Raw genomic sequence first — 19,270 nt, forward strand, 5'->3', positions numbered from 1 at the left:
AATAAAATTAAATATTATATATTTATATAGTTCAATATTATATATTAAATATTATATTAATAATATATTAATATGAATATTATAGTATTGAATATTATATTATTTATATAATATTAAATATTATATAGTTACATAATTATAAAATACACAATTATATTTATTATTTATAATTAATTTTAATTTTCTTACGTTTCTCAAATAGTATGATTAAATTCTTTTCTGTTTGTATTTATATCTCCAAAAAATAGAAAATAAATTATTAAACAATATAAAAGTTAAAATATCGCATAAAATGCAAAATTAACAATATCAATTATTAATTAAATATATCTTAGGAAAAATACTTATTAAAAAATATTTCATTCTAAGTTATTTTATTAAAACATTTGTAATATAGATATGTATGTGTTGTATGTGAGTATGCATCTATGTATATTTCGTATTTCTATTTTACAGGTACAATTAATTATATATATCTACAGATAATATCTATATATACTCTTTGCTGATTTATGATTTGGAATCATATCAATTATATGCGCGTCTTTTCATGTAGCTTTAAATATAATGCTATATTGCTTAACCGAGGTATTCTTTGGCTCGGAAAATTCTCCCACCATTCTGATAGTTGCTATAAGGAAAAAATATCAGGAACATAATATTTGTTATTAAGTAATCATTTTATCAACTAATATATACGTTTTAGTCTCGCACCTCCGGTAACTTCAAGCGTCTATCAATTTACATTAGTATTATTAATCGCTATTATTGTAACAGAGATCCTTTAATTTTTTAAATAAAAACATTATATCCAGTAAGTACATTTTTACACGTCTTTTTCTATCTTTACTAATATTAGTAATCATATATTTTTTCTCTGCAATCTTTCCTTTGTAGATATTCTAATATCCTGAAATACTCTTTAATGATATATATTTCTTATAAAGCACATTTATCATATAATTGCTATATTTATCTACATCAATAGAGCATTTGTACATCTGCAATAATCTCTTCAGAATAAGAGATAATTCTATGCATATTACGATGGTTCACAGTCAACAGCGATGATCCTAGTCAAAAATATTGCTGCAGAAAATATCTGCCTAACATTTTTATTAAAATCATAAGCAATCAAAGTTGCATTGTCAATCTATGTTATTTGTTGATTAAAAATGTGATTTTTAATTCTCTTTTGAAGTAAATATATATATACTTATAAAGAATTTATTTGTTGAAATATATGCGTTATGCTAAAACGACTAAATCACAATTAAAAATTAAAACGCGTTATTGATAAAGATATGAGAATAAAAAATTAATTTTGTTACTATTAATCGAATAATTCATTGATTCTTTTTATAAAATCCATAAAATTTTAAATCGAATATACTTTTGTTTATTATTTTTCACTTTTTGCGAAAAGACCAACCATTATAATTATATTATCCGTAAATATAAAAAAAAATTTCTTAAATTACAAAACAGTTTCAAAAATTAATATAACTATTTTCTGAGTTAAGACAGGAATGATATATAATGCTCATTTAATTTAATAAATCTTATTTCATAATGTCGTAAGTAAAAAAAACGGAATAAAAGGAGTGGAGATAAATTCACTATCGTAGTTTACTCTAAATGAATAGTTGTTCTATTTATCAGCTTTAACAAAGAATGTTAAAAAACATCAAAATAATTGTCTTTTCCTGTGCTACTTTTAATACTTGAATATTTCTCTAGCGCAATCTATGGGACAGATAAATTATCTTTTCTAAGACTCTGATGTTGCGATGTTACATTGTAAGAATAGATCGAATATTATGAACATGAAAAGAAAAATTTATTACATTAATTTGTTACCAGATGTTTATTTTTTTTCTTCCTGTTTAACGTCAAAACCCATAGTGATATTAGAGCTATCTGTGAGACTACTAGCTACAGTGAGTATAGGTTCTTCTTGTTGGCTCTTTTCCGAAGACCGTGACGGATCTATATTCAATTTCCAGTTTTCCAGATCCGCATCCGACATGGTCGAGAACGAGCTCTGCCTCGAATAACTAAAACTCGGCTCAGGCTTCGGCACGACGGATTTTGGAGCTGTGACACTTTGAGAGCGCGAGAAATTTTTTCGCTTCTGACAAGTATTATGCGATCCGCTGCTTTTCTTGGAATCCTTCCTCACGGGAGATCTTGCTGTGTTTGAAGAATCAGGTTTTTGAATGGATAGTTTTGTTCTGTCAGAAGCATTATCGGTCTCTTTAATTCTGACATCGCCATACGATATATCCATACTTTCCACCAGAAAGCTAGAAATAAGCGATTATAACATTATCGATAAGTGTATTCACTTTAGTATTAACTGCATTATTGTATAATCGGATATTCCAGAGTTTTCCTACCGTCCGATTTTCTTATAGCTGCCGCTTAGCTGCTGCTTCACAGGGTTAACATTATCTCTTTGCTCGAATATTGATTTAACATCTTGTTTCTTTTGCTCTTCGCTCTGCTTCAAGGTCAACGTGTGATCTTCGTCATCGTCGATACTTTCACAGACAAGCTCATCGCTACACACGAGCTTCGATTGCGCGCTGCCTGACTGCATCACTTGCGGCATCTGCGTGATCTTGCGTATCTGACCATCCTCGTTACTATAATAATCCGTATATGAGACACTGCCGCGACTTTCTCGATTCTCTTGATCGAGACGCATACAAAATTCGTTAAAATCGACGTCCAGGCAAGAAGTCGGGGAGAATTTCGGCGGGATAAAGAGTTGAGCACTGCGAATGGAGAGACGTTTCGTACTGGATATTGTTTAGTACTATTAGTATTCAACTATTATTAATAATAAGATATTATGGAGAAACTAAAACATAAAGTAAACTAACGAGAGTACAATTATAGATAAATATATAATAAAGTCAATTTATATATATATATATATATATATATATATATATATATATATATTTAATATATAAAGTTAGTATATTTGCAAAATGTAAGTATACACAATCAAAACAGTTAATTACAATCAAATTAATTGGATATAAAAAAAATGGAGATACAAAATTAGGAAGAGATAGATTACATAAATATATTTTATGACTCACCTCTCATTACTGATCAAGCTTATAGACATACTGCATTCGCCTGTCGACGTTGGCGCCGGTGACGATGGCTCGGAAGATAGAAAAGATTGCGGTTCGCTACTCCATCCTATGCCTAAATAATGCATAAAGATTATTAAAGCAAAAAAATGATATTATTATCACACACACAGTTTATACGCACTATTTGGACTAGTAGGCGACGGCATATTTCTGATGTCACATACTTCCGCTTCCCCGAGGGGCTTATACTGCTGTATCGGAGTCGGTGTGATGTACCTGAGAGGTAATAATGTAGTAATATATTTACATATGTGTGTTTGCGAAAATCAAGTCCATCATAATTTGCGCATATCATTCCTTTAGCAATCGAATAATAAAATATAATATCTATGAATTCTAGACTTAAATAATATTTATATAAATGAAAAAATAAAATACTTACTTTCGTACGTATATAAAATATGGAATGCGATATTAATTTCTTAAATGATTTTAGAGGAGCGATTTTATTTGAAACACAATGGGAAGTGAAATTCGATTCACGTGTGAAAAGAAGACACTATATACTCAGACATATACTCGGACATGTTTATATGATTTTTTATGATACCTGACAGCTTCTGTATCGGAAGAGTGATACTCGCGGATGATCCCAGTATGGCCGAGGGGTGGATTGAGTGACTCGTGTGTCGATCCTGCCGGCGATGACTTTGGCGGTGATGAGGCTGGAGTCCGATACAATGGCGCGGTCGTCATCATATCCAAGAAAGAGTCCAATTGACGTAGCGACAACGCGTTGTGCAAAGTTTCCAGGGGTCTGATGGGTGGTACTCCACCGAAGCCTTCTATCGCTATTAGTAAAAAATAAAAATTATTTCTATGTTCCATTATTTTATTCCACTATATCTCTACAGAGAATTTTATTATTGTTTATTCGCGAATTGAATTGTTGTGTATATTGGAAAGTGCGGACTGTTTCGGGTAAAATTCAATGTATTTGAAGTGATTTTAGCAAGAACTGTCTACAAAAGTTTAACTATCCATCCTGAAATCAATGATATATATTAAATAATAAATATTAAAATTCTTAAATATTAATTAAATGTAACAAAGTCGAGTATTTGCTCACCAGCGACTGCAGACGCATGCGGTGGCACCATGTCCTTAAGATTCGGCGCGCTCGACGAGCCACTTATCACAGCGGTGCTGAAGAGACTGTTGGCCGATCCAGTGAGTTTCTTGCTGACATTGTAGCCCAACAGCTTGAAATAACTCATCTGTCCGGAGATACTGTGACGGTGGCGCCTTGCTGTGCAGGTAGGATCAGGTTGAATGATCCGAGGTCGCGCGTCTAGGGGAGGAGAAGAGGAATAAGGCTTGGACGCGGATATCTTGGACGGACGAAGGACTCAGACGTTGATAGACACTTTCGGGCAATGATGACGATTAATCTCGTGGATCACTGGTATTGATAGTGGTGATAGTGGTGAACGCCATGAAATTGTTATATAAGTAAAGAGTGCATCTTTATTAAAGCCGCATAAAGATCGGAGCTACATAATAAAGCTCTAGATTTTGTCACGGCAGACTCGTGCTCGTGCTCGTGCTCGTGCTCGTGCCCGTGCTTTTGCATTCGTGTTCGCGTATTGAGAAGAAAAAGAGAGAATATTGATAAAGAGGAAGATAGAGCAGTAACGAGCAAAGCGAATCGGCTAGTGAATACCGGACCGTTCCCATACTAATACTAATGTGAATTACTAAGCAATAATTTCTTTTTGTCTTTTTCTCTCTGTCTTTTTCTGCAAACAGATTTAGAAAAAAAACAAAGGATTAGAGTTAAAGCTCAATAAACTTTAATTAAAATTGGAATAATCCACGTTGGATAAAAATAAATTATTGGATGAATAAAAATTGGCGAAGAAAAACTGTACGAAAAAAATCAAGTTAATTGAACAAATCATGTATGCATTATACCGAATTAAACTTTGCAAATATATGTAGAATTTGTTGTTCCGTTTATATAAGAGCAAACAGTTCCTTAATTATTCCATTCCCCTTTTTATAATTTCGTTTAGCTCGCCTCGCATTACTTGTGTAATACTTTATAAAAAGAGACAATATAATTTTGATTCAAATTGCACCATTGTGACAAAAAAAATGTGATAATTGACGTAATCAATTTCACATTAATTTCGCAAATCAAGTTTCTTCGCGTTGCAGTATCTGATATTAAATCCACAAAAAATACACAGACATACGAAAGACATACGAAAAAATAATCTAATCATGTAAAATTTATGTTAATGTGAATAAAAAATTATATAAAAAAGTAAAATAAATAAATAAATAAATATTTTATTTCATTTCAAATATTATCAATTTTTAAAAGTTCAAAACACACACACACACACACACGCGCGCGCGCGCGCGCGCGCGCACGCACACACACGCAATATTTAATTATTCTTTCATTCTCATCGAAATTCTCATGTATTGACATTTAGAATGAAACTACAAGATTAGACAATTTTTTCATACATTAATCTGTATAATGGTCTATTCGTCATCTCGTGTTTATCGTTTTTTTGAACTCACCATAGATTTCGACGGGTCTCGAGAGCAAAGTCACTTCGGAGTATGATCGTTCGTATTTTCTGCCGAAGCACCGATACCTGTTGTTGACAGTCCGCTCCAGCACGTTGCTGGGGATTGGATTGAGCAACGAGCAAGGGACGGCGGGTGGTTGTTTATCGTCACGTACATTGCGAAGCGAGCACGAGGAAGCGAAACTTTCGTTCGGCGAGACCGGCAGCTCCGGCGAGCTGTGCGACTGCGACAGGGTCACCGGTTTCCTCGGCAGTTCGTCGCGTCGAGGTTCCACCGGAGGATTCGGCTCCGTAGCTGATAATGAATTGCGGTGCGGTGCAATGCGGTGCAATACGTAGAGGGGAAGAGGAGATGCAAAATACGCAGACATAGATCCAGGTGATAGCGTTATCAGAGGGGTGCAGCATTCGGTGAATGACATCGTGAAAGGGAAGGGAGAAAAAAAAAACAAAAGAGAGAAAGAGCCGATTAAAAAATTAATTTACCGAAGAAACGGAAGAACGGGACGAATCTTTGGATCAGCGACTCTGTATTCTTGCTATGCGATAAGAAATCAATGCTTTATCAATATTACAAGAATGCAGTTTCATAAACTTTGTTTACGTTTTTTTTGTGTATTTTTTGCTTTCTACGGAGATTTTCTGCAAACAATTTAGAAATTATATGCTATGAATGTGTAATACATGTATTAAGAATAATAATCTCTGTAATATATGCGCAATATTAATCTTGTTAATCTGAAAAGACTTGTACTCTATTGTAAATATTGTAAAAATGTATTAAAATAATCTTGTCATTATAAATGAAAAATGTTTAATAATCGAGAAAATACAATTATTATTAGTATTAAATATTGTTGTGATGTTTCGTGTAAAGATTCGTCACCGAGGAAGAGAAATAAAGTAAATTAAGGAAAGTGTATACCTTCGACACCCTTTTCGCGTATAGTAGCGTATTATAGCTATAGTATGTCGGATTCACGAGTACGCACACAATACAACAACCGTGGCACACGATAGCCATGCAACCAGTAAGCCAACCAAATGACACGACTTTTTACACTTAAAAGATTGCCTCATATATTCTGACATTTATTAGAATGCCGAAGCTTGAACGACATTAGTATATGATCGTGATGATACAATAGAAAGATACGGTATATGTCAACGTGTGTGTGTCAGTCTGAGTTCTTTATTGTCTCTTCATGAATTATGTATGAAAAAAAAATTAAAAAAAAAAACTAAAATAAAAATATTATACGCTTTATGAGCAATCTATTCGGAAGCAAGAAATATCTCGACATTAGAAGATTCAGAAGAAATTCGATGAAAATAGAAGCGATGAAAAATGAAAGCACACGATGAACTTGTATGAAGTGAAATGTATGCAGAAATGTACGAATGTAAGAGGAGATGTTGAGAGAGAATAACTAAGATTTAATGCGATATTACTCTTCATTAAGAAAAATTCGACTATTGATGAAGTTGAATAGTATTTCGAATGCGATTTCTGAATACAAGCATACAATTGTACGCGTGTATCTAATGCCTATGAATCTCTCCGAGACTTGTAGAGAATCAATGATGATGGTGCTGATGATAATGATGATGATAAAGACGCTACGATCTCGGGATCGAGGATTCGGGATGGCAGACTGAATGGATCACACGTTACATGTGTGTACGTGTGATCCGGACAATCGCCGATATTTTGATTAGTTGGCTTCCACGCGCACAACTATCGCTGAGCAAAGAGTTATTTCAACTGGGAACTTATCGTCTCTTACTTTGGCTTTTGGCAAAATACACATCTCTCTCGGCTATACTATATGAAACAAGATACATTAGAAACTTTTCCGGGTAGATCACCCCACCGGATAGATTATTACCAGACAGTGCATCTCCGGTTTATATTCTAAAGATTTAGCCATTAAAAAAATACCATTTTTTTCTCGTCTACACAAAGTACGTGCGACACACTTTTACAAAATTGATTAAAGTAAAAATAATGAAATATCGATCAATGCAAATTGTAACATATCGTGAGAAATTAATTTATAGGCAAAATATACAGAAAATTGATTTATCGAGGAAGGAATGAAATACGTCACAGACTATCAGCTATATATGTAAGGCGCGAAAGAATTACTTTAATCAGCACTTCGAAGTGCCGACAATGTGTGTGAAGCGCATGGTCCGATATATTGTCCAACTACTATGCACATTCTAATTGCAACGAAACTAAAAATCCGTAAAATGATTTGCTTTACATCAGAATTGTGCCAAGATATGAGATCAACTAGTGCACACTAGTCTATTATCGATCACAATGAGGGATTATTTCATTGCAACAGTGTGCATAAGAGTTCCAGATATAAAAAAAAGACATTGCATTTAAAAAGAAAAGAATGAGTAGAATGATCTACTTCATTAAATAAGAAGAATTATTAAAACATCATTTCAAAAAAGTTCACGTGTGCATTATCTTGAAGAATCATTCTATATAAAAATTGGTGGCCGATAAACATACCTTCTTTGTTGACCGCGTCCAAGCTCTGATACTGCAGCTTGTCCGCAGCTACAAAAAGAGACAGCAAAACACAGAAAAAAAGTATTGTGGCGACGTTTCACCATCATTTCAATTGCCAGTAATTAGCCCTACGCGTGTAATAATCTAGTGACTTGAATGTTAAAACTTATTTATATTCAACGTCATTATGTTTATGCTCATTGCGGAACCGCACATTATTTGAAAAGAAGACAGAATTATCCCTCATATTCTACCATTATGGGCATTATGTATAAATCCTATTCATCTCTCTACGCAATATTATGTACAAAATAATATAAGTTGATTTATTATTATAATCTATATTTTTATTTGTTTAGTATTTAGCAAGAAAATATCAGAACTATGAATCTAATAGTTCGAACTTTAGATGAGAATAAACCGGTATTCTTTTGAAATATTTCTTTAAAATATTTCATAAATATTCTGGAAAATTGATATCTCACACACAATTTCAACTAGAAGTTGTACAATAATCCGTATCAAACTATCGACTCATCAATTTACAATATCAAATATCAAATATGATATAAATTTTAATATATTTTGCTATTAATTGTTACTAGCATAAAATTTATTTCGTGATAAAATATAACTTTGTAATATGAAGCTCATACGACTTGATATAAAATCGTTACATAATTTGGGAGAAAGGCATTCATATGTAGCATACTACAGATATAACTGGTGCTATCCAAGGGAGAAAATATATATAAGGGAGAAAATTCGAGTATAACAATTAATAATTATAATCATGCACAAACTATTAATGTGTTAAGGATACTGTATAACATATTCCATAAATTCATGCGCATGCGTATGCGCACGCGTGCGCGTATACACATACACACAGAACAATTTAACATTGCATCTCGACAAGTTAACATAACGCTCAATTCATTATTAGTATCCTTCACACCTTCAAATTTATCGTGAATCTGCTCACTAATGCAATAACTTGCATTCAATAAAGCGTACTTACCTTTCTCGGGTTTCTCTTGCCGCTGATGATCATAGCTTCGCGCTCGTGGTTCCATGATGGTTCCCGCTTCCCTACTTCGCCGTTGTCGTTGACTCGCCGCTAATTGGCTGCCAAGTCTAGCGGCTTCATGTCCGGCTACGGTTCTAGCGCTGCACGTATAATAATGCGTAATAAAATAATTTATTAGATATTATTATCCAAAAAAATGTTTTGTTTGGTGGAAAATGTTTGCATTGAAAAATAGAAAAACGCTGAATACAAACAGACCTGATGGGAATTGGAGCCGAGCTCTGTAAGAATCCACTATCGAATGGTTCATCCATCATATTCGGATCTAAGTCCATCATGTCAATTGCACGGCTAGTCGTCGGACTATCCAACATAGAGTCCATAGCATCTGTTTCCATTAGTGGTGGAGATGCATCCTGAAAATAATTTTCATGTCGCAAAAATATTTGAAATGACTTTCTCGCTCTCGCTCTTTCATACACGCACATACACATATATACGCACGTGTGAGTACAATTCATAATTTGTTAAAAATCTAATGTGATGCAAATTGCTATGCTTACAGTTTGTACTGTGGGACTCATAAGATCATCCTCTATAATACCCAATTCCGCATCTTCCTCCTCTATTCGAGTACTGCATTGTGAACTAGTATCCTGGCCAGAACCACCACTTTCTCCCTTAAAAAATTCAAATATAAAATACATTAATTTGTATTATTTTTACATTAATCAAATAATTCAGAATTTTCGACACTTACCATGTTATGACTGCTCTCATTGCGCGAATGTGGTCTAAATCCAGGGCCAGGTGGTAGATTCTTCTGTACGCAACAGTTAACGCCAGGACTAAAATGCAGTTCCACGTGAAAACGTTCTTCGCTGCTTGGATCTTTGGTTGGATCCTCGTACAACATAACAACAACTTGCGACATATAATTCAACTCGGAAACCATGCTGACATATTCCATCGCGCGTCTCCATTGTTCGTCTTTCACCACCTATAAATCAATACGCCAAAAATTAGAAAAAAGGTTAATATAAAATTTTTTCAGTTGTAGCATGTTACTTACATCGAGTAAACCACCATAACGTAACACGGTAAGCAAAGAATGTACATGACTTTCGCTCGTGAAATATAGCCTCGTACGTACATGGCGTCCAGGGCTCGAAACACCATGAGAATATCTATGGAAATTGTATTAATTATTATTTATTGAAGAAATCATATATATAAGCTAAGAAAAATTCTCTATAAAAGAACTCGATTATACCTAGGGTTGAGCCTATTAACGGACTCTTCAGATTCCTCGATATTTCGTTGTAAGTCTGCTCGTATCTTCTTCAACAAAGGCGTACATATACCTTGGCCGATAGTTAATTTTTCTTGTACCGTTAAACCATACTCCTACATATTAATATAACAAATAATATAACCAATTTTACTAACTTTGTGGAAAAATAAAATTGAATTTTTATTATTATTAGCAGCGAAAAAAAATTCTACCTGAGGAATTACAATATCCGCTAAAGATTTAGCGTACGTGTACAATTCTTCTGCATGTTCAAACTGCAACGTATGATTGTTGTGCTGCAAGTCGTATTTTATACAATCATAGATGTCGGGAATTTTGGAGATATCGAAGAGTTTGTTTTTCGTACAGAAATCTTTTTCGATCTTTCCCCAGCGACGTCCCATCAGTTCCCACGTTTCACCGTGATAAAGTATCGTGTCCTTTGTCTTCGGATCTTCCTTTTTAATTCGTACAATGTCCAGAAGCTTTTGAATGAGAGTGTGAACGTGTTGGCAACATCGAACTGGATTCTTGACGAAATCTAAGGCGGCATTGATACTTAACGCATTTCCTGGATTGATCTGTTCACGATCTTCGCGGGTAAATTCCCGATCCTGTTGAAGCAGTTCATGCAAACGCGTTTTCACCCTGTAATGATAAATATCATGAATATGTAGGGTGAAAGTTAAAATTTAATTACAGGTGCAAAAATAAAAATGTCTACTCACATATTCTGATATTTACTGCTATCACAATCATTGTCCAGCAGACCATTGGTATTTGCGCTTTTCACCATTTGTACGAGAATAGGCGTTAGCTCTCCTTCCAATGCAAGTAATCCTTTCGCAAAAGCTGCTGCAGTCATTTGAACGCGTCCCTCATCGCTAGCATAGATTTTCAAATCGTGACGAAATGTGGAATGCAGTCGTAATAAACCCAATCCTTGCGCACCTGCGTATTCACCTATGTTTTTTATACAAAGAAAATAATATCAATGTAATGAAGAAATTCCTCCATGTATAACAGTGATAATTATAAAACGCAACTGCAATTAAACAATTCAAAGTTTACTGTCAAAAGTGATTGTCAAGATGACCTATCGAAGTTCTGATATCGAGATCATCATAAAATAGACGTATTAATTGTGATATTAATTAATATTCCATAAATATCACGAGAATTCATGTCTTTAAATGTTTTAGAGTTACCTTAAAACCTCCTGGTATCATAATTTTCAATAAAACATTACATTTTGAGAGAAACATATTGTATACAGTGCATGCATATAATATGTTTTGTGTGAAAAATAAAATAACATTTAGTGTATTATAGTGTTGTAGTGCCATTGAAAACAAAGAAACATTCATTAACATATATGTAGAAAAAGCATGTAGCAAAAAATGAAGTGTAATGTATAATGCTAAAATCATGCAACTCCTAAGCTGCCAACAATTCGTCTCGCTGAGTCGAGAGGCAGCTAAGTAGAGTTCAAATAAAGAGATACAAAACTGTGCAAGTGTACTCTTACTGTTAACACGGTCGGATTCTATCATAACATCACTATTTCTAAAAACAGCAATATAATCTATAGAAAACTATAGAATAAGCGTGGATCGTAAATAAAGGTTACCGTGGCTTGGTAACATCTCTGATTCTTCCTCTGAAATAATATTTGAGATAAATTATCCTATATGTGACTCGAGAGAGAAAATGTAATTACTACATTTTACTAACTACTAGATAAGATATGATTGCCAATATGGTTGTTAGTACCACAACGATCGCTACACTGACAATTATTTTAAATTCAACAAATTACTTGTATAAATAGCTTTCGTGAATCTCTCACGATATAGTGAATTTGTTTATATAAAAATACTTCAAAATCTCTGATATCAAAATCTCAAAAACAATACGCCAATCTTTAAGCTGTCCAATATTTTTGTAATTTGAACATAGCATTCTCAAGATATTAATATAAATAGTACAACTGAGAGAAATATTACGTACTAAAAGTTTAGAGGTTTTTAGATTACATAATCCATATATACATTATGGATAAAGACCTATAGCAAGTTCAGCTAACAGAGGAAAGTTATTATAGAAAAATAATCTCCGATACTGTGTAGAAACTTAAAAGCGAGCATGGCAAACATATGAACATAAGATACGAACCACTAAGGTGTCTACCTTGACCACCTGGGTACATGCAGCGAAATATGCGTCCCAATTCTTCCGCTTGAATACGTCCGGCAGGTGTCAATTCCCCGCCCCACTTCAATATTAAAACGAGAGATGGTTCCCCTAATCGATCTGAAGAAAGAAAAAAAATATATACACACACACACATTCATATACAAACACGTATATATAAAATCTCTGAATATATCTAAATATTAAATATTGAACTTATATATTTATCTATAATTAATATATTTAAATATATCTAATCATATATCTAAAAATATATATATATATATATATATATATATATATATATATATATATATATGAATGCATATATCATTATGTAAAATATGAGAAAATCAATGTGGCATACTAAGATCGCTACCGTCGTCGGAAGAACTTCCTCGCGGTCGTCCTCGCGGTTGGTACTTTAGCTGTACTTTACGATTTATACCAGAGAAATGTCCATACCTATGTAATGTGCAATTAATAATTTTATTACAAATTTATCATATACGAAATTTGCTCAATTATATACAATATTAATAATGAATTATAATCTTTGCACTACAGTTTACTTATTAATACATACATTTCCAAGACACTTTTGAGTTGTTCCAATTTCCCTTGCTTCTCTTCTAGCTCGGGTCCCGCTGCACGATGCTGTATTTCTGCCAATAAACTACGAGCTGTATCAAGAATCTCTTGTAACTGTTTAGGTCGTTTCAATTTAACATGACCATGCTTATAGCCATCGTATTTTGCAAATATCTCGAAAAATCTATAAGGATATTACATTTAATATAATAACTGATTTCTTAATAAAATAACAAACAGGACAAACGTTTGTACTCACTTTGGATGACGTACTTCTACTTTCATTTTTTGTTTTGGAGTTCTGTCACCATGTCTGATAACTGCTACCACACAACGCAATTCCATCCTATAAATAAATATTTAATAATTAGTAATATATTTAATATATTGATAACATTATTAATTATAGTATTGAATCGCATTTTACTAACATTTTGCCGAATGTGGTCGGAACAATAGGAGGGTCATCCAATTGGAAGGGAACGCTCCATGGAATGTGTAATGTAGGGGCCAATTCCCTTAGTATCATATTTCCCAAAATCTTAGCACAGTCGTCATAATACTTATTCGAGTTCTTTACAAAACTAAATCCATTTACATCACACACAAACGATTGACCGTTCGCTCTGCAAATAAAACCACAATTTTTGTCAATTATATCATTTGACTTTCAGTTATTCATATGAGAAAACGCAATATATTCGCGCCAATGTCAATACTAGTTTCTCGACTGAAGCCAATGTTGCAACAGAAGTTAAAGCTATTGAATATGTAATGCGATACGTATTCTAAAATAACATTGATAACATCGACAATTGTCAGCGTCTTTACGTAATATACATCTTAATAATGTCACACAGACATATTCAAAAGAAATTTTACATAAGTAGAATGCATCCTTTAACGCGCATATAATATTTATCATCATGAGAAAAATGGAAAAAGAAAATCGCTTAATTTTTTTACATAATTGATGTTGATTACATATACATACCTTAATAAATCGAAACCGCAAACCGTTTGCTTGAAGGCCATACATACTTTTCTACTAATAAGTTTTTCGGCGTTGCTTAATATTACTGGATAACGAATCTCTTTGCCCTCCGAGTCTCTTTCAACCTTGCCATCGAGAGCCGGACTTTTTCTTGCCTCGGCATGAGCGTAATCAGGTCCCACGGTATAAACTTTAACATCAGTACCATCAGTAGGCATAAAATCTTCATAGATATAAGATCCACTCTTACGAACGCGCGATTCTGGCGAATATACGCTACTACGACTGCCTATCTGTGTAATGAACATATATTATTATAAGTATGTTTGCATATTTTTTGTAAATCTTTGATTTTTTCCATTTAAGAAAACAACAAAACATGCACGCTTCCAAATTTGCATTAAAAAAAATCTCATTTATATTTATATATTTAACATGAGAAAATAGATACAATACCTTTCTAAATAATCTCTGACTGCCCCCGCCAGCGGAAGTAGGATAATAAATATAGATATTATGATCTTCGGCGGATACTGGCTTTTCCACAAATGGTTTATTGAAAGTAACGCCATTCACTTCTACGTGATCTTCCGATTCTACCAATTCGTGCTCTGAAATACATTCTACATTCTGCATATGTAAAGATTGAAATATATATATCCAACAAGAATTTGTCTAAACTTATATTTGAACTATATTGCACTATAATTATTAACTTTCAAAATTTTAAATTGTTGATAATAAAATATTTACAATGCTTAATATTTATACTCAAACGAAATTTTACAACTTACGTTTCGGATCAGGCGAATCTCGATCGAGAACAGCGTATCGTGGAATTTCAATATCCTCACTTTCCAGTATAGCATAAACTCTTCTTCGATCCTATGACAATTTTTCTTATTAATATATGTGTATGTATGTATGTATATATATATATATATATATATATATATATATATATACAATATACAACATTAGACTTGTTAGTATATTTCATAACTTGTATACCTGAATGTCATATTGCATTGGAAGATTATTAATAATAAACGGTTTACGTAAACTTGCATAATTTATAGCTTTATCAAGGGGAAAACCTTTACTATGGAAACTTATCAAGCAATCGACTATAGGCCAATCTTCTACAGGTTCCTATAAATAAAAGCAAGTACATAAGATATTAGATGTATATTTTGCGCAACATACTATTTCTTCTCTACAATATAAAAATGTATATTACCTTCAATATCACTTCTTCTGGAAAAACAATAATTTTGATATACTCGAATTCTTCGAGCCTTGTTAAAATCTCTTTCATCGGTTTACTCTGCGATTTTTTCGCCATTGCGCATATCCCAACCAAAACTTGTTTTCCCTCTCCTTCCACATCGCTACTACCCATATAAGCATCATCTTGGGTGCACCCTTCTGGTAGTTCCGGCTAGAAAGTAAAACAAATTAACTAAATAACATTTATTCATAAGAATACACTGTATATGCAAATCCTGGTGAGACAATCAATATTAATAAATAAGAAAATTATAACATAATTACATAGAGAAGTTGAAATAAAATTTACTACCATATTGAAAATCAGTGATAGCCAAAGTAGAATACACAAAGCTTGGTTTTTATAACATATTTTCTAAAAATGAAGCTGCTAAACTCCGATATATAACAAGCAGGGATGAAGATTATAGAATCTTCAAGCTAAATGATGCTCACCCAATATGCCTTTAGACAGGACAGAAATCTAGGCTTGTCATCAGCAGGGCAATTTTCATCGCGAACTCTTGTAAGATTACTCATTATATTCTTTAGTTTGATCTTTCAATAAGTAAGTTATACGTTGATCGCATATGATATTGCCTACATAGAAAGGTAATATGTATCAAGCAATAAAGCGTGAAACAAATTTGGATGTGATAAAAATCACGTAGTTTTTAAATTCGTGATTCAGTATGAAAATCTTGTTCATCTACACGATTTAGACCTATTTCCTGTTATTTCTATATTATATTTGTTATATTTCATTACATTTCAAATTAATAAGAAATGCAATATTAAATCATGCAACTACAAGCGAGTTAAAAAAGCATTTGTTAATCACTGTGAAAAAATTTGAGAATGTTATATATATATAAAAAAATTAGAAAAAGCTAAAAAAATTGAATAATAAAATCTATCGTCAAATTATTATTTGAAATTATTGTAATGAATGAATAGAAGAAATATCTCTTATAAAATTTTTATAATGTGTATAATTAAATATCAGACAAATTATTATATTAAACTAACTGTATATAATTATAGATGATTATTATAGACAATAAATATTTAAATTTTAACATTGAAAATATATAAATCTTTTCTCATCATATACACATGTAAAAATATCTTGTTTCTATTCAATTATGTAAATAATTATTATTTCTATGATTTTGAGATACACAAAATATGCATATTATGCGAAACATAGAGATGATTCTTACAATACATAATGATAAACTAAATATGGTTAATGTTAAAGACTAATAACTTTTTTGTCAGAAATTTTATCACACAATGTACATATATATATTAATTATAAATATACCTTGAAAATAGATATCATTGTTATCGTTTTCAAAAATGTTTGATAATCTTCTATATCTATCTTTTTTCAATAATAGATAGTGATTTCATGTCGATAACTGATATCGCAATATTATAAAATGTGATTATAGTAACTTATCACGATAAAAGAAGCAAATAAAAATTATCTACTCTATTCTTGAATGATACTTAAACATTATCATTGCTATTTAAGACAAATATTTAATAGCATGTTCATATAATAAATAGTGCATATAATATGCTACATTTCTAATAAAATAAAGATTGCACTGTGTTTGTCTACAAAAGTTATGTTTTCATAGATTATTAAAGTAATAAGTTATAAATCTTTCCTAAATAACAAATGTAACTTCTAGAAACTTGTCACAATGTTATCAAGACTAGAGAGAGAGAGTTTTAATTTTATATAATTCAGTTAATGTTAGTAATGTTACAATTAGCACTTGGTCAACATATAAATAAACACATTTCTGTTCTATTTTTATGCAATGAGCAAAATGGCTAAATATCTGCACTGCATGCATTAATAAAAAGTTTAAGATTAGTTTTTTATATCATGTGTGTGTGTGTGCATACCATTCGTGCTCGAATAATTTGTCTTATAATGAAATAAATTCCTATCTGTCCAAACATTACAAAACTTAGTCTTCTATCAATTACATTCACACTCTACTGGATACAGATTTATTAACATAAATATATATTTTAAATGTCTAAAAAGAGTCCATAGAACCAAAACATTTCTTTAGCACACGACTGTTTACATAACTATTCGTATATTTTTATTTTTGCTAAAAATAGTATATCGAAAATAAAGATATGAATAGATCAGTTATGTTTTTAAATGTGTGAGAAGTATCTACATATTATAAACGCATACACATGCAAATACATATTTCTTATACATACATACATATATATATTTCTAACCTCTATAAAGATAAATTTTTATTTAATATGCATGTAAATATTTGTTGCTTCTATATTAAATAAAAAAAATAAATAAATGTTTTATCATTTTTTAATCTATTTCTTAATAACCATTCTCAATAACCATTAATTATTACAAACATATGAGCTGTATCATATTACTTTTTTGCTGTCACGTCATGGGATACAAATCGATTTTGTATATAATTAAAAAATTAAAATAAAAAAAGGAATAATTATTTATGTTATATATAACAAAAAAAGAAAAAAATATTTGTTTTATATCTATAAAATTCTATAAATATATAATGTGCTTTTCAGAATAAAAAATAGATTTTAATATGCATCTTATGCAATTTTACACACATGCGTATAAATTTTTCCTGTGACTAGATTTTAAGAATAGTAAAATAATTTTATACTTACTCTTTTTGATGAGCGATAGATTGAGGGAATAACAGATGGTTGTACTGTATTTATATCTCCTATGTAGAACATTGGTCTGCTTGCATTCCTGAGGCCCTGTGAACAAAGTCTTGTTAGATACCTAATAAGCGCAAAATTTTATCCTGTGTTAGCACATTTACCTGATAACCATGTTCCAGTTCAGTGTAAGACATGTCAGATCAGATTTCATTGATAAAAGGAGCACCCGTTTCGTGTGCAGTTAGTTTTAATATTCCACGCACTAAAAAAATAACTTTCTTATATTATTCACATTAATTAAAAGATAGATTTACATCAAACAATTAATAATTAAACCCAACTACTTGAAAAATGACGATGTTAATAAATTTTTGTTCTATTTCTCTTACAAGTTCTTTTATTCCACGTGAATTTCTTCAACGTCTTCAGGACGCGTCCGTTTAATAATGGCTTATCACTCGGGCCTCGTCTAGCAAACCATAACGAAGCCTATATACGCATCGATGTTTATAAATTATCTGAAAAATAGGATAAACATATGCTGTGTAATGTTTGTACACACTACAAAATAGATAACCCTTTTTCTTTCGCGTTTGTAGTAACACGATTAATTGCAAATAATGACACATACGATGAGTATATTTACCCGGTAGATTAAATCGAACAATATTACATCGGAATTAGAAGCGTAAGGAGGTTCGTACAAAACAACGTCGCAATTTGCCGAGGCGCATTTACGCCGAGATGCAAATGAACAGGGTGTTACTTACAGATTAAGATGGAAATGCAATTCGCGATACTCGTGCTTGTGCGAGACTCGTAATATGACACCAAATACGTGATTCGATATCACGCTTGCAAGAATGTTTGAATTTGCGTCTCCATGTGACGTCGATCTCACTTTACATGACATGTGTCAAAATCGAATCTCGAAGCGGTGTTCCTCG

At 32.0% G+C, this 19,270-nt stretch overlaps 1 protein-coding gene across 21 annotated transcripts; it reads right to left on the minus strand.

The window, feature by feature from the left end:
• Window positions 1–1,505: 1,505 nt before the first annotated feature.
• Window positions 1,506–19,270, minus strand: LOC105254499 (inositol hexakisphosphate and diphosphoinositol-pentakisphosphate kinase 2). Of its 21 annotated transcripts, none has more exons than XM_011263225.3 (31): window positions 19,094–19,270; window positions 18,713–18,841; window positions 18,485–18,585; window positions 18,324–18,419; window positions 15,592–15,792; window positions 15,363–15,503; window positions 15,146–15,236; window positions 14,808–14,974; window positions 14,352–14,644; window positions 13,789–13,983; window positions 13,617–13,703; window positions 13,353–13,541; window positions 13,134–13,231; window positions 12,749–12,886; window positions 12,204–12,233; window positions 11,302–11,536; window positions 10,786–11,221; window positions 10,553–10,686; window positions 10,352–10,466; window positions 10,040–10,279; window positions 9,843–9,959; window positions 9,538–9,695; window positions 9,271–9,419; window positions 8,250–8,297; window positions 5,709–6,014; window positions 4,243–4,464; window positions 3,724–3,964; window positions 3,295–3,389; window positions 3,114–3,225; window positions 2,400–2,648; window positions 1,506–2,306 (listed from the first exon to the last, which is right to left on the minus strand). In XM_011263225.3, exons 3-31 carry the CDS (start codon window positions 18,515–18,517, stop codon window positions 1,868–1,870), a joined length of 5,055 nt encoding a protein of 1,684 aa, XP_011261527.1. In that variant the 5' UTR covers window positions 18,518–18,585; window positions 18,713–18,841; window positions 19,094–19,270; the 3' UTR covers window positions 1,506–1,867. The 21 variants fall into 21 exon arrangements, with proteins under 21 accessions (XP_011261527.1, XP_011261518.1, XP_025271282.1 ...); XM_011263216.3 differs by having other exon boundaries at window positions 1,507–2,306; window positions 2,400–2,780; window positions 13,146–13,231; window positions 14,808–14,962; window positions 19,094–19,269; XM_025415497.1 differs by having other exon boundaries at window positions 1,507–2,306; window positions 2,400–2,780; window positions 12,764–12,886; window positions 13,146–13,231; window positions 19,094–19,269.

The sequence above is a fragment of the Camponotus floridanus genome, unplaced genomic scaffold (assembly GCF_003227725.1).
Source record: "Camponotus floridanus strain SB8 unplaced genomic scaffold, Cflo_v7.5 scaffold121, whole genome shotgun sequence".
NCBI lineage: Eukaryota > Metazoa > Arthropoda > Insecta > Hymenoptera > Formicidae > Camponotus > Camponotus floridanus.